This window comes from Acartia tonsa, chromosome 3 (assembly GCF_053477335.1).
Source record: "Acartia tonsa isolate MP-2025a chromosome 3, ASM5347733v1, whole genome shotgun sequence".
NCBI classification, from domain to species: Eukaryota; Metazoa; Arthropoda; class Copepoda; order Calanoida; family Acartiidae; genus Acartia; species Acartia tonsa.
The window spans coordinates 29,242,046-29,257,751 of NC_137262.1; the positions used below are offsets into that span (position 1 = coordinate 29,242,046).

Below are 15,706 nucleotides of genomic sequence, written 5' to 3' on the forward strand. Positions count from 1 at the left end.
CTATCCTTCCACATGGCGGTTCAATCTTAACTCTTAAATATGCCCCCCCCCCCCATCCTTCTCTTACACACATACTCACACACACACACACACACACAGGCATCACATGCACACACACAAACCCTTGCCCTCCTTGATATTGAACCCTACACATAGTGGTGGTATGCCTATCCTATATCTCCGCCCCCTTTCTTATAAACTCACATATGATGGGAAGACGTATGTATTATGTAGATTAGGGGCTTTCAAAAATATTTCATTTTGCGGATTTACATTTTACTCTTGCTGTAGAAATTAGATACTTGCTATTGAATTCTCCATTTTATGGAAGTTTCTTTTGGGTCCTTGGATGGTTTTAGGCTTTTCAAATCTTCTATTAAGTTTGGTTTAAGGCTATTTTTCTACTTTCCTTACTCCTTCGAATACATAGCTTCTTCAAACTACAAAACATTCATTGCCTCTCTAACATTATTGACAATTTAAGATCATATATATCTAAGATTTTTCTTTTGAATAAAATTCATTCTTTAAGGATAATCCTTTACAAGAACATTTACCAACCAAATAAGCAGTATTTAAGAAAGACACATATTTCTAAAACCTCTAATATAGATATATGTATCTATCTTGGGGAAAGTGGGAAGTGGGAAACTTTGAAATGAAAGGGAAAGGGCTGTTGTAGTGGGGGCTGGGGTGGGGGAGGACAGGGCGGTTGACGTCGAGTGGGGGAGGAGGGGGGGAGTGGTTGTAGCTTTGGCTCAGTAGGTCACTGGATTTAACCACTTGCACTAGCAACAACTCAGTTACACATTTTTTTCTCTCTAAAATATAAAGGTAGGTCGGTTAGGTTATTGTTATCATTTAACAATAACATTATTCTTTAATTTTTAATAAGTTATTATTTTTTAAAATTTTATATCTTTATTGTGAATTCTAATTGTTAGAAAGTTAGAATGTTTAGTACTCTGTGAAATAATAATATTTGGGTTATCTAACACTGGTCAAGAATAATAATAAGTGGAGTCTGTATTTATCTGTGTGAAAGTTTGTGTGTGTGACTTTTTTTTAAATGTGTGTGTGTGTGTGTGTGTGTGTAAGGATGAGCAAGAAGAGAAAATTGTTTGGGCTCACAGACTCAATCTCTGTCCGTTTTATTAGCTTCCATAAAAGTTTCCCAGTAGGTGGTTCACACTTACTTACACCCACTAAATAAAACTTAATTTTAAACATCCATTCATGTCTTTTTAATTACTACTCACTTTTAAATTATAACAAGATAAAATTGATGTAATGGCTGTATTGATAATGATATAACTGCACATTGATTAAGCTCTTATTTTATTTACCTTATTGTTTTTGAGAAAAAAATCTTCAAGTTTTGGTTAAAGGTTTTTTTTATTTAAAATTTGCTATAATTGTGTCATGTTACATTTTATATCATCATTCCTTAGTACAGCTTAAAAGTACTTTAAAATCTACTTATTGTAGTTTTCCTTTGACTAGGTTGAAAGGTTTTAATAATAGGGCCTCATTAAATTATTTAATTACTTGCAACTTGGGTAACATACTAACTTGCTTTTTTTTATGAAGGTTAAAAATATAACCATTTAATTTCCAAATGGTTAAATTGGTTTTAATTATTTTTACAAGATGGTTACCCAAATAAATAGAATTAAATTAATTTATTATTTAAGAATCCAGCTTCAAGTTCTTAGTCAAACAATTGTCATTGCCTAGTCAATTATTTATTCTGTCCTGCAAATAAAGTTTCCCTTGTTAATGCTATTTGCCTGGTCAATTGTAAGTGCTTTATATTAATAGTGCTTTTAGTGTAAATGTGTGTGTGTGTGTGTTGGTCAGTATCTAATGCAGAATTGTCCGGTCTACTCCTAGAGTTCAGACATATTTCAAGATTGATGCTTTTAATTAATAACAAAGTTTCAAGTTGACATAGCGAGCTTGGGCACTCTACAATATATGTGTGTGTGTGTGTGTGTGTGTGCAGATTGAGAGAGAGAGATATAAGTAGAGACAGAGAGGCAGATATAACAGAGAAAAAGTATATCAAGGTGAACACCTTTTTTTTCTTCAAGCCAACTTTTATCCATGATAAGATTCACACACAAATACACATACACACATAATAATAAGCCCCCCTAACTGACTGTACACACATATAATATATTTATACAGACACAATTCATTTGAATAGAAAATTAGAAGAAATGATAATGAAAAAAAGTGATTACTTCCTAGCCATATGGTTCAATCTAAGGATAATTTTTATATACTACAACTAGTGGTCATTATACACAAAGATGTGTGTATTAAATTGTGTGTGTGTGTGGGTGTGTGTGTGAAAGTTCTTTAGCTCACATATGTATTTTTTAGGATTAAGAGAAAATTTTGATGAAAGTGGGATGGGTGAAAAAAACACAAAAATCTTCAAAAAAAATCACAATATCTATATTTCTCAACTCTTTGACTATCTCAATAAAAATTAACAAATTTGAATTATTAAAAGCAAGAATATATGACATAAACAAAATTTAAAGAAATTCTATTCATTTTTAATGTCAAATTAAGATCATACAACTTGATATTAAGAAGGTTTTATATTGATGAAATATAACCAATGGCTTATAGAAACGATGAAATTTAGAAAGTTTTGCTTCAAGTTATTAAATTAAATCAGATAAATTTTGTAGGAAATAGACAAAATTGTTGAGTAAGTGAGTTGAGATATAGAAACATGTATATAATACATCTAGATGTGGGTTTACATAATATATATTATGTATGGGTATAATATTGTGTGTGAGTGTATGCGAAGTGAAAGTAGATGTGGTCTGTGTAAACACCAGATATAAGATAGGCATAGTGTTCAAACAAAGCACCCAAAAAATTCATCAATTGCTTAGGATAAAAGTTTTCTAAATTCAAAATTTAACCCATCTGCCCCTTTAAACTGTCTAATTGCTCTAGGTTTGACCTTTTTTCTTATACTATTAGCTAAACTGCAAAACATGATTTACTGTTTTACATGGCAACACCTAGGGAATGGTAGGTATGAGTCTTGTGCCTAGTATAATAGATGCAACTGTAGGCCGCAGAAAAGTACTAATACTCACAGATACTATTTAGGCTATGTTATATCATTTTATTGATCTTTATTTTATTTTCAAAATCTTATATTTTTATATTCTAATCTTACTTTTGCCTCTATAATTGCACAAACTTTCTGCTTTATAATAAACTCTCCTTAATACTTTATTGTTATGCGTCTATCTCAACTTTCTGCATGGATAATCCCCAAATGTACTACGGACAGACAGACATAAAGACAGACGCATGCTAAAGATACGTATTATCTATCTATCTATCCACACATCCATAAGCTAAAACATGGAAAATATAAATCTGACATTTGTAAAAGTAATTCTACATGTTTTCTTTAGATGGAAGTATACATACATAAATTCAAATAAAGTTTCAGATAAAAATATTACATATTTTAATAGCTATAATAGTTAACAATATAAAAATGTAAACCCTTGTAGAAATTCACTTTATTATCTGGTTGTTTTATTATCATATAATTGTTAGCAATTTTGTATTTTTGCCGTAAATCTTTAAGAAATCCTTGAAAATAAAATTAACCTTAAGTTTCTTCTTAGTAAAATTTCTACTCTACAACTTGACATAGAGGTTAGATAATAATACAGGCTGATAAATCTGACTCGAAAATTCTCCAAAGTTATGTTTTCTACGAAGTTTCTCACAGATTTATTATAAAATGTTTTTTTTGTAATTAAAGAGCTTAAAATCACTTTTAACATTAGAAATATCTTAAACCTAACCATTTTTCATGCACTGTTTCTAATGACTCCGTCCTTGTTAGTTGATTATGATTGTATCTAATGGCACTATTTTACAAATATCCTTGTAAACTAAAAAAATTACAGATTGTAATTTGTGTCAAATTGTATTCAGACAGCCAGGGGAGGGGATAGTGTTGGGGGGGGGGGGGAGGAATTATATTGTGCCAAATAAAACAATGCACTAATCCAATTTTTGCACATTTTTCTTACTTTTCTTAATGTACACAAAATTACACACAAGATTTACCCTCCACACTAATGATGAATTATTTAGCTTTAGATTGCTGAAACATTTTAAAATAAATTATTTGAAATTTGCACCAACTAAACTGCATGATTTTATGATTAATACTTAAGTACGTTTCATAATTGTCAACAGAAAATGATTGTAATACAAAAAAAAACAATCTGACACTTTGTTTGTCAATCCTTATTGTCCTGGTACATATGGATGAGTTGTTGTGTTGAAACCATGGGTTTAAAGAAAGCAGGATGAGTTGACTATTCTAGCGAACAAAAGCCTGGACAAAAGATTCTTCTCTGTGTAGCTCAGACCAACAATCAATGCGAACACGTGTTTAAACTTCAGCAAAGTCATCCAAGCAAAGATATGCATACAAATAAGCAAAAACATTGCTGTTTTTTTTTAAAACAATATACAAGCTTTTTAGATTATTTCTACACTGTTAAAAACACAACAAACTTTAATAGCAAATAATGTAACATCCATAATATTAGTAATCTTTTTAAAGTTAACAAAACTAAAATATAAAATTGCTAATAAAAACTTTGCAATTTTGCTAATTTATAAAATTGCTAGCATGATACTTAAAAGTCATAGACACTCCACTTTATAATAGGCACTTTAAAGTATATTGAGTGCGCAATTTATTTTGAAAAACATACAGGAAAACAAACATTCTTATTTTTGTTTTAAAATCAATCAATAACCCCTTTGAAAACTATTAAGGAAAAGAAACCCGTAATTTTGCTTCCTACGTGAAATAAAAAAGTCTGATATATAATGTTTTTATTAATTAACATTGAATCCTTCTATATTATTATTTTCTCCTTGTAAAATTCATTATCTGTGGGAAATTATTGAATGATCTGGTCATCCAAGACAGGGATATGTACTTTCAAAACAAATTGAGTAAATGTTTAAGTAAATATGTAAATTAGGGGACAACTTTTGTAATCGAATATTTTACTCCAATCTCAAAAGGATTTTGAAAATTGTTATAAGTTTTTTTGTTACGCAAAGGATAATACTTAATTTCTTATTCATTAAGCTCATTTTTTACTTTCTATGTGAATTTTAAAATAAACTTTAATCCATCCTAAGACCAAAAACCGAATAAAGCCGTTTTACATATCATACTTCAAACTAAATCCTTACAAATAATTTAATTATCTATAAACCAATACATTTAATCTAAAATTAAGACATTTATAAAAGAACTCATATTTAATATATATATTTAATTTTTTGTTTGAATATGCTGTTTAGTTGTTGTTAATGCACAAGTTTCTAAAAGATTTCTAAATCTTAATATCTAATTTAATTCATAGAATCCTTTTTATTCTTTGTATTGCGGTGTTTATTTAGAATAACTATTCTTTAAAATCTTTTTAAAAGCAAACTATAAGTTATTTTTACATTAAAAAAAAACTAATAGATGGGAATAGGGTAAACCTATCTAATCAAATAAGTTCACTGTGACATAATAAAAATAAGTGTTTGAATACCTCTTGACAAAATTTTATTTCAATTTTTAAAAACATGGAAGCATATTTTGTGCAGAATTTTTGATGATTTGTGTGGCGTCCTGACATGTGTTGTTAACAATTTGACCGTGGGAATATTTGTGAGAGTGTGGGATTATGCCAGGATCAGTATGCCCTCCTTACCATACATACTCCATTTATTTTCACTAACATTAAATTTTCATCACATTTTGCGCTTTTTTGTGTTTAATGAATTAGGCTGCTATGTGAAAATGATTTACAATGATTAATTTTATTTAAAATTTGCTAGATTAAATTGTGATAATTTAACAATTACAGGAAAAATGATTCCATAATTATCTTGGTTGATTTGTTTTGAAAATTTTTATAGTGACCAAGACGAAACATAGGAAGTATCGTTAATTTTTTACAATAAAAAAGAAATATGTCTATTGTTAAAGTTGCTTTACATTAAAAGGAATATTTAATTCAACAATCAATTAAAATTTAATAAATAATGTGATAGACACTGAAAAAAGAGAGAAATTAAAGGAAATAAGGACTGTACAGTAATATATTAAAACACAATCTTCCTATTTAAGTATATCCAATTCCTTTAATATAAGCCCCTTTTTGGCCTTATAAATTAGTAAGCTTTTATTTTGTCTAAAGCTTAACATTGAGAATGGAGTTCTCCTTTTTAGAAGGCTTCACATAGGTCCTGGAATGATTTTACATTTATGCCTTGGGATGGTTTCATGCTATTTTTGCGCCTTTTACCCATTTGAAAACAGAGCCCATTAATGCTTTGGTCAAAACACTAAATTGTTATTTAACGCATATTTCAGAATTTAGATTTTGATCATAGGAAAGAAGTTTCCAAAATAATTAAAGTTGTTTGGGGGTCCAAAACAATTTTTTTAGATTTTGGAATGAATTATGGGAGGAGGGAGATAGTTGATTATGCTCAGATGCACTTGCAAGTTGCAAGCAGGCTTGTAACAAATATTTTATTCGACAGTTTATTTAATCTAAAGTGTCATATTACTATACTATGAAATTTTACTATTTTGAACCCATAATGTCACAAATAAAATGATATATACAATCAACCATTGTACAGAGCAGTCATTTATATTTACTTCAAAGGTTAACCTGTCTTAGCAAATGATTAAATTTTATGGAATTTAAATGACTTTTATGGATAGTGGTTCTTATTTTATTGAGGGGCGATTTCTCTTGTAAGTATGGAGGTACCAGTACCCTACCCCAAAAAACACTTCTCTGGACCTTAGAAGCTTCATTGTAAAAGAGATAATTTATCACACACACACAAACAAACATCCTACTACTTTTATATCAGAATAATTGGACCAACTCTGGTTAGAATATTATCAAATTAAAAAAATGGTTCTTATCGCCTGTTGCACTTAAAGGATCACGCGCCATGAATAGATATGCACAATATTAAACAAGGAAAACCTTATCAAAAATAGCATTACAGTATTAAAAATACTTTTCTTTGATGATATCAATGAAAAGATTTTAACAATTCTTTTCTTTAAATTTGAATTTTGTTATCCTTAATTTGTTAAATAAAAGAGAAGAAATGAAAAAATATTTATAAAATGTAAAATTTTCACTAAAGATAAACATTTTCAACTATTGAAATAAAACATTTTTTTTGTTAAAAAATAGACATTGCTATGACGTCAACTTTAACCTAGCAGCGACCCAAATGCATAGAAATTAAGCAAATAAGAAAAAGGAAAGTTGGTTTGTAAAATTCAAAAATAGAGAAAAGTCAATAATAGTAGACATGTATTTGTTTTTTACTTTTACAAGACAGTGTCTTTTTTTTTGAATATTTTAGTTAAAACTACATTTATTTACATAAAAAAGTTTGAAAATAGAAATATCAGTTTTTTGGAATTATAAAACTGGAATTTTTATAAAGTTGTATTTAGATGGATACCTTTTTTTTATATTTTTGTTAAAAATACTTTTTTTGTTTAGTTTAAGTAAATATTGAAATGTTTGTTATTTGTTTGTGAGAAAGTGAATTGTATAAATATGGTGTGTGTGGGACTGTGTGTAAGATATGCAAGGAATTTACCTAATTTCAAAACAAAATTTCACCATTATTACCAGGCAGGGATCTAAAGGGATAAAGCCAAGAATGAATACCCCCAATGATGATCCACAGATTAACCATTCTGTAGATTAAAATAAGTGGTTGAAACGCTTTGACACTCAACATAATGAAAAACCCATCTTAATTCAATATAAGTCCCCAAAGTAGTTAAGCCAACAAATAAGAAAAAGTTATTGTGAAACTATGGGAACTACTGTTATAAACATCCCAATGTCCCCTACCTCCCTGATTAGCGGGAGATTTATGAATAGTAAAGGGAACATATAATGGGGGGCTCCATTCATAATATTTCTATCATTAAAGCTACTTGCAATATTTATTAGTTTTTAAAAAAATTAAGTTTCAAGTGGATTTGACTGTTTCTTTTATTTATTGAATTAATTTATTAATTCAAAATTATAATTTTTGAATTCTTTCAATAATCCTTATTCCTTAATTTGAAGATGAAATCAAAGTTTAGGTTGGAGGGGGGGGGGGGAGGGTGGTTAAGGTTAGATTAATAATATTATTGAACAAGGAAGATAGAAATTGACATTTCCCCTCTTCTCCTAAACTCTCTCTTTCCTTCATTCTCCCTTTCATTTCTTTCAATCTCGCTTTCATTTGGGTATATGCCCCCCCCCCCACACCTTTAACCTTCCCCCATCTGCACTATCTTCCCGAAATCCACCCACACAAATACACACACACACAGATATATCTGTATCTCTATACCAACAAAGGAGTGAAAGTTTGTGTGTGTGTGTGAGATTATGTGTTTGTTTGTATGTGTGTGTGTGTGTGTGTGTGTGTTCATCATTGGTAATGGGCATAGATATATTGAATAGGCATGGCAGGGGATTATGGACAGGAGGGGCAGGGAAATAGGCAATCATTTAACCCTTAGCTATTTACAATAATATCAAATTTTAGGAAATTATACTGCTTGACCAGATAGATAACCTTAATCAGTATCATTTCAAATATTTTCACTATTGGTTTATGAAACATATAAATAATATATATCTTAATTTTTTTTCAAATAATTTTTATTCAAATTTTTTACTTATTTTATTTTTTCAGATGAGAGCCTTCTACCTAGTCATTTTACTGTCCGCCTATACTATGGCCGACAAGCCTGCTGTGCCTCCTAGCTACCAGGCACCGGCCGCAGCCGCCCCTACATATTCAGCACCCAAGGCAGCTGCTCCTGTTGCCGACAGCTACGGGTCTCCCGCCCAGGACAGCTACGGGTCTCCCGCCCAGGACAGCTACGGCTCCCCGCAGGCCGCTCCTGCCGCCAGCCCTGACAGCTATGGTTCCCCCCAGGCCCCTCCTCAGTCTAACCCTGACTCTTATGGCTCCCCTGCCGCCCCTGTAGTGGACGAGTATGGATCTCCCGCCGCTCCTGCCCAGAACAACTATGCTGCCCCCACCCAAGAGCAGGCTCCTGTGGGCAACCAGGGATACTACTACTACTACTACCCTGTTAAGCAGAACGGTCCTTCCTACAATGCTCCCGCCAAGGACGAGGGTGATGATGGTGGTCTCCTTGGCCTTATCCTTAGCAAGAAGGTCCTTGTCATTGCCGGTGTCATTGTTGGTCTCCTTGTCCTCCTTGCTCTCGGTGTCAACATTGGCGGCGGTGGCGGCCGTTCTTTCCTCGCCAGCTCTGCTTACGACATGGTTGAGGAGTTGTCCGCCATGGCTGCTCCCCACATGACCCCTGGTAATATGTTCAAGCTGGCCGATATGGTCCAGAGGGCCCTTGACAGGGAATACTAAGCACCACCGGGTATAGAACCTTTGTCTTGACAGGTTGTTGCCTGTGTAAGTGTGCCAGAATGACCGGCAAAGGTTCAGCCGCGTGACCAGAATTGAAATCAAAATCCATTGTGCCACAAACAACATCAGTTAAAATTTATTTTTTGCAAAAAAAATCATTAAAAAACACAGTGATTGTATGATGATTACTTTGAGATGGTTTGTCATTTCAAATGCTCAACAAAAATAAAATGACACCATCAAAGAGTTTAGGTGTAACTATGAACTTCTACCTCCCTATTCTACATCACTAAAAGAAAAAAAGGTTGCGCTACTGTTAACAGGGCGCTTCCTTGTATTTCTCTCTTGGCTCCAATACAGAATATTATTCATGGACAGTTGAAACTATACAACAGTTAACCTGAACAAAGCTGTCCAATTCTGTTGCACAGTTTCCCTCCAGAATTAATTATCTGCCAACAAAAATACTTGGAGCCACCTGTCTCGGGTCGGAGCAGAGGTTTAGTGACGCCAGGATTCGAGCCAGTACTAAGTAGCCACCAGGTCTTGCTCCCCTGCTCCATCCCCCCAAACAACCAACCAACCTGTCTCTGAATGTTCTTCCGGAAATAAAAGCTTCCTGTGTCAGTACTAATTTCTACACTACTAAAAAACTAATCTTTATTTAAATCTATTCTTTATTTCTATCTAAAGCTAAAAAGACCTCATTTTTTTCTCTATCAGGTCTAACAGCTATTCTATATAAACAACCTTTTTTCAGCTATTTCAACACTTCCAGAAGTAAAATAAAAAATCTCTAAATTTAGAGATCAACTTTTTTTTCGCTACGCCTCGTCTGTTGTGTGTGCTGTAGAGTACCTGCTAGAGGCTTATGACCAACTATTGTTCTCTGTTTAAATTTTCACCAATAGAACTAAAATATGCATTTTTTAACACAAAGTTTTGATATTTTTTCTCGAAATTCTATCTTTTGAATATCCGGACAAAGCAAAAGTGTCTCTTGATCTAGTCCGGGCCTTATCATTTTTTTTTCTCTTTAAAAACAGAGAAATGTCTGTTTATTTTTTTCTGTTGACTTCGTTGCCTTTGCTTTGAGTTCGTCTTTGTTTTTATGTGTGAAAAAAAACTACTAATCAAAAATATGATGTCATCATGTAAAGAAAAATGAAATAATTGTCCATCAGAATTATACCTGAAACGGGGTAGGAGATGTCCTCCCACGCGTTTCTAAACAAACACACATGCTAACAAGGACGTGCAGAGTAGCTGTAGGCAGCCAGGCGGAGTTACAACACAATATGAGTTCACTAGTGATAAACATATTATACAAAAAATAATTCAAAGAATACATGACAATGAGTGGATTTGCAACGAATGTTTGTGCTTATATTTTTTTGTCAGGAAAATTTTTGTAAATGTGATTTGAATGCTTGTTATTTTTTTTAATATTATATAATGTGTTACAAGAATCTCATTCTTATTTTTTTTATTATTATTATTTTACCATATGTAATTGTTATTTTTTTATTATTAAAACTTTTGTTGTTAATTTGTTACTGTTAATAATAATAAAACCTTGTTTCCAATACATTTATTTTATTAAACCTATTGTATAAAGTAGTAAGGTTTATTGTTTGAAGCTTTAGATCTCAATAACTAGTGAACCGATTGAGTTATCTTTTTTTTGTCAGCTTCAGATAGATCCTGTGGTCCTGTTTTAGGATATTTAAGCTATTTTCTTAGCCTGCCTTTGCCCCCTAGAATTAAAAGACTCTTGATGCTAGAGGCGTAACCGCTTGGTTTTTAAATTAAAAGTAGCAAACTATTCTATAAAAAGTTTGTTCGTCTGTTTATTATTTTTCTTTTCTCTAAAGTATTTTTTGTCAGTTTGCTTTAAATTTTAGGGTTAATTTAAATATATGAAACAATTAAGTTTAATAACTATGAAAAAATTAAAGTTTATAAAAAAGAAATAAAATTCGAACAATTTTTATTACCTTCTACGCAGGAGGTCTTTTATAGAGCAAAAACTAAGTTTTATATTCCACATCCAAACTCACAAATAAATCTATGTTATCAATTTAAGTGTCCAAATATATTTCAATTCCTTTAAATCAGTGTATAAAACAGCCGAAAACTTTAGTTAACTTATTTTTTTTTTAAATAAGATCGGGGTAAACTATTTCACAACAGAAACAAATTTTAAGGTCAATTTAATGCAAGTTTATTATGGTCATTTATAATAATTTTATAATATTGGTTAAATTATAAGAACAAGACTTCTTTCACCCCCTCAAAAACAAACTTACAACCCCTTTTCCATCCCTTTCCAACAACACCCACCCACCCCTTTCTTAACAAACCAAACAACCTTTTATCCCCCCCCCCCAGACGGGTTTTGCAAAAACGGCTTTAAATCGCTTTCACTGTATTTTGGTCCTTCTCTTACTGGCTCTGATCCTTGATTCAAATGATTGTGCTCTAATTTATGGCAAGGCAGTTTTTCATTGCTATAAGAATGGATGGCTAGATCCACAGGGACACAGAAAATGTTTCAGATAAAAACAATAATAGATATTTATCGCATCTTAGTATCGACAGCTTTCCTTGGATAATAAAATAAAAAATAGTTTTAATATATAATTTTTCATTTTGATATCCGCAGTAAGCTGTCTATAATACAATGTGTTAAGTAACTATTTCACACATATGAAAGCACATTTTCAAATTTTAATTTATATTTCTACCTCATCTACTCTATGATTAGATCTTATTAGGTCTGTCTGTACGTAAATTCATTGCTTTGTAAAAAGTAAAATGATATTGTCCTTCTTTTTTGGAACTATCATATGAAGCTGAGGTATTGGGGATTATATCCCCCAAAATTAGATATATATTAGATATACCCTGCCAATAGTAAATTTACCCACCAAGGCCCGCATATTTTTGGTGCTTCACTCTATAATTAGGGTAGGTACGTTAGAATTGCCCTTTCGAGTTCAAACATTGTTCGATGGTTCCTATAACAGTTAGGTACTTTTTTGAATGTGTAGGAGCTTTAACATCGTTCGTCAGAAAGTCCGTATGTTTATTTAAAACATGCCAATTTTTTACTTTTAAAAAGATAAGAAAAATAAGCAATATTTTGAATCTTTATTCTTTTTCCTTGTCAATTGCGTGTTAATGACTATCTATGTGTGTGTGTGTGTGTGTGTGTGTGTGTGTGTGTGTGTGTGTGTGTGTGTGTGTGTGTGTGTGTGTGTGTGTGTGTTAGAATTAATTCATGTGCAATGCATGTGTTAAAATAATGTGCATGTAATAAGTGAGGACATTAAAAGATGTGTTAAAGACTATTCACTTGTTAAAGCATAATTATAAGTAATAATTTTAATAATATGCATCGCATGTCAACCTCGTTTAGAGCATGCAATGGTTGTTATATACAGCTCAGGTTTCCATAATCTACTCTTTAAGCATTCGAAAAATATTAGGGTTTTATCCAAGCGTAGCAACTCTATAATCGTAACCTAAAATTACGCACGTTCATTTAAAAATTAAAGAATGTTCGAATACAGTACAAATTTATGTAAAATTTATTTTAGACTTACAAATCAATGTCCTGCTTATCATGTTCTGGCACTATACGAAAGTTATTGTTCGATTGTCCTTCCTTCTGATTTGAAGAGCATGATTTTATGGATGTTGTCATTCCTGTTATTTTTAGAAGTTCAGATAACCTTTCCTTCACACCCTTAAAACTTTAATTTAATATTTCAAATTCTAAAAAAGAAATAATTTTAATATCACTATTTGAAGCTAGTATGACGTAAAAAAAATTAACCAATGAGAGGCCAGCATACACTGTAATTCGCCAATGGTAAAATTTATAGTGGCCTCTCATTGGTTAATTTTTTTTGACGTCATAATCTGAGTCAGCAACTTTTTTTAGCTTCCACTATTTAAATCCTTAATCTGGGGTTAAATAATTTTTCTTTGATACGGCACTTAATTATGGACGTTTTCATTCCTGTTAAATTTTAGAAATATGATTTACATTCAAAGTTTCAAAGCAGTATATTGCTTTTGTTTATTTAGTAGATTTTTCTTCGTAATATGTGTAACATAGGTTGGATATTTTCAAAAGATTTTTTTCGATAACGAGAGGAGTTTTTGCAAAATCACTTAATGTTAATCATAATTTACAATAATAGGATGTATATCTGTATGGTTTAATTTAAAGAAGAAAAAAATGTAACAACAACCATAAAAAGAAGTATATCAATTCAGACAGTCTGCCAAACAAACATTAGAAATTAGAGTACTTAATGTTACCAAAGTTGAAAGTAAAATCCTAATCAGACAAACATGTTAAAAATGTTCTTGATATTATTTTTTTTATTCATTTGTGTTGAAGGACCACTTATGTTAATGCATTTCATGATTGAAAAAAAACCACCGTGCAGCAAGTAGTAGTAGTAACCTCTTTTATTATTATTCAAAGTACGTTTGCATATTATAAAAATATTAGATAGGGCCTTATTTGTGCATTTGTCTTGTAATTAGCTAGACTAATCACATACATGACGCTTCGGGTTCTAGACCTCGCCATGCAGTGTAATACGTCAATTCGCCCTATAGACAACCAACCCTTTGATTGTACGACCTTTGTCAAAAAGATATAAGTAAATACGTTAAAAATGATTACTACTGCTGCTATGTCAGTTTCGCTACATTAATAGTAAGAGTTGGGGGATGCCTTGGCCCAAAACAGGCGCAACTCATTATCAATAAGCAATCCACGAGTTGGTTGTTTGTTTGGTGTTACTTAACCTAATAGCCCGGGTGATTAAACAGAAAAGTTATTTGGCCCCCCAATCGTTATCATAGGTTGTTGGACTTGATGTTAGAGTGTCATGTTGTTGTTTGTTTGTTTGTAGCCATGATTCTCTGAAGTTGAGATTCAGATGCACACGGAGATTGGAGTGTCATGGACAGCAGCCATGTCCATATGAGGTAATTAACAGGGGAGAAACCTTAACTATAGTATATGTTGAAAATATTGCATAAATAAATGAGGCAATAGCTGACATATTGTCGACTTACTATTAAGAGAGCTAATTTTCTTTATATATACTACAATATTATGTAAAGCATTATAGTCCTATTTTAACCAACTTCTTATGTTAACAGGGATGATTGTATTGTTCAGAATGTTCAATATGCACTTTTCTCAGGGAGGAGGGGATATTGGACTGAAAACTATACTGGAACCCAGGATTATAAAAATATATCTACTTTTATTCATCTTCTTTGTTAACTACAGTAGGGGTAATTTTGCATAACATCAATGGGGTTGTGCACCGATTTATTGTCCATTACCTTATCCCTTAAGATCCCTGAGTTTTCTATTTCCAAACACATTGATTTGATATCATGTATCAAGAATAAAGTTTTTATCCTAATTTTTTATTCCTTCCTCCCCCCCCCCCCCCCACCACTTTGATGAATTCCTTGAAGAATGCATAAATTTGGATCAATATTATTCATTATTACATATACATTGGATCTAATCATTCTATGGATAAAACATATTATTAATAAACAAAGAGTAAAAAACAAAATAATCGAACAGTGACTGAACAGTGGTAAAGATTTATAAAGAATAGATGGCTATTACAAAAATGAATGGCTACACAGGGTTTAGCCAGTGTGATACGAGACACCCCCTGAAACCAAAATCGAGCGGTGTGTGATGTTAAAACTTTAGGATATAGTATTACAGGCAACAAGAGGGGTAGTGTAGTGTACACACCCACCCACTAAAAAGTTAAACAAGCGTTCCTGTGTTAGGCATATACAAAAAAGGTACCTGCCTCTTCATAGACGTCCAAAGGGGGGGGGGTAATGGGGCGATTACCCCCCCCCCCCCAAACGAATTTGGGGGGGTAAATACCCCCCCCCAAAATAGAAAATCTCTTCGCGCGCATTTTTAATACTAAATTTTTGATAAAATTTAAATTACCCCCCCAAAAAAATTTTACCCCGGGGGTAAATTTTGGGGGGGGTAAACAAATTTTACCCCTGCCAACAGATTTCAGGGGGGGTAATTACCCCCCCCCCAAGCAAATTTTACCCCCGGGGTAAAAATTTTGGGGGGGGGTAAAAAAAATTTGCGGCG

General features: G+C 32.1%; 1 protein-coding gene across 1 annotated transcript; it reads left to right on the forward strand.

The window, feature by feature from the left end:
* Positions 1–714: 714 nt before the first annotated feature.
* Positions 715–11,116, forward strand: LOC145313846 (uncharacterized). The gene is made up of 2 exons (XM_080153491.1): positions 715–834; positions 8,827–11,116. Exon 2 carries the CDS (start codon positions 8,827–8,829, stop codon positions 9,526–9,528), a length of 702 nt encoding a protein of 233 aa, XP_080009617.1. The 5' UTR covers positions 715–834; the 3' UTR covers positions 9,529–11,116.
* Positions 11,117–15,706: the final 4,590 nt, after the last annotated feature.

Coding starts and splice junctions, on each gene's coding strand:
- LOC145313846 (XM_080153491.1), top strand. CDS start 8,827: ATGAGAGCCTTCTACCTAGTCATTTTACTGTCCGCCTATACTATGGCC.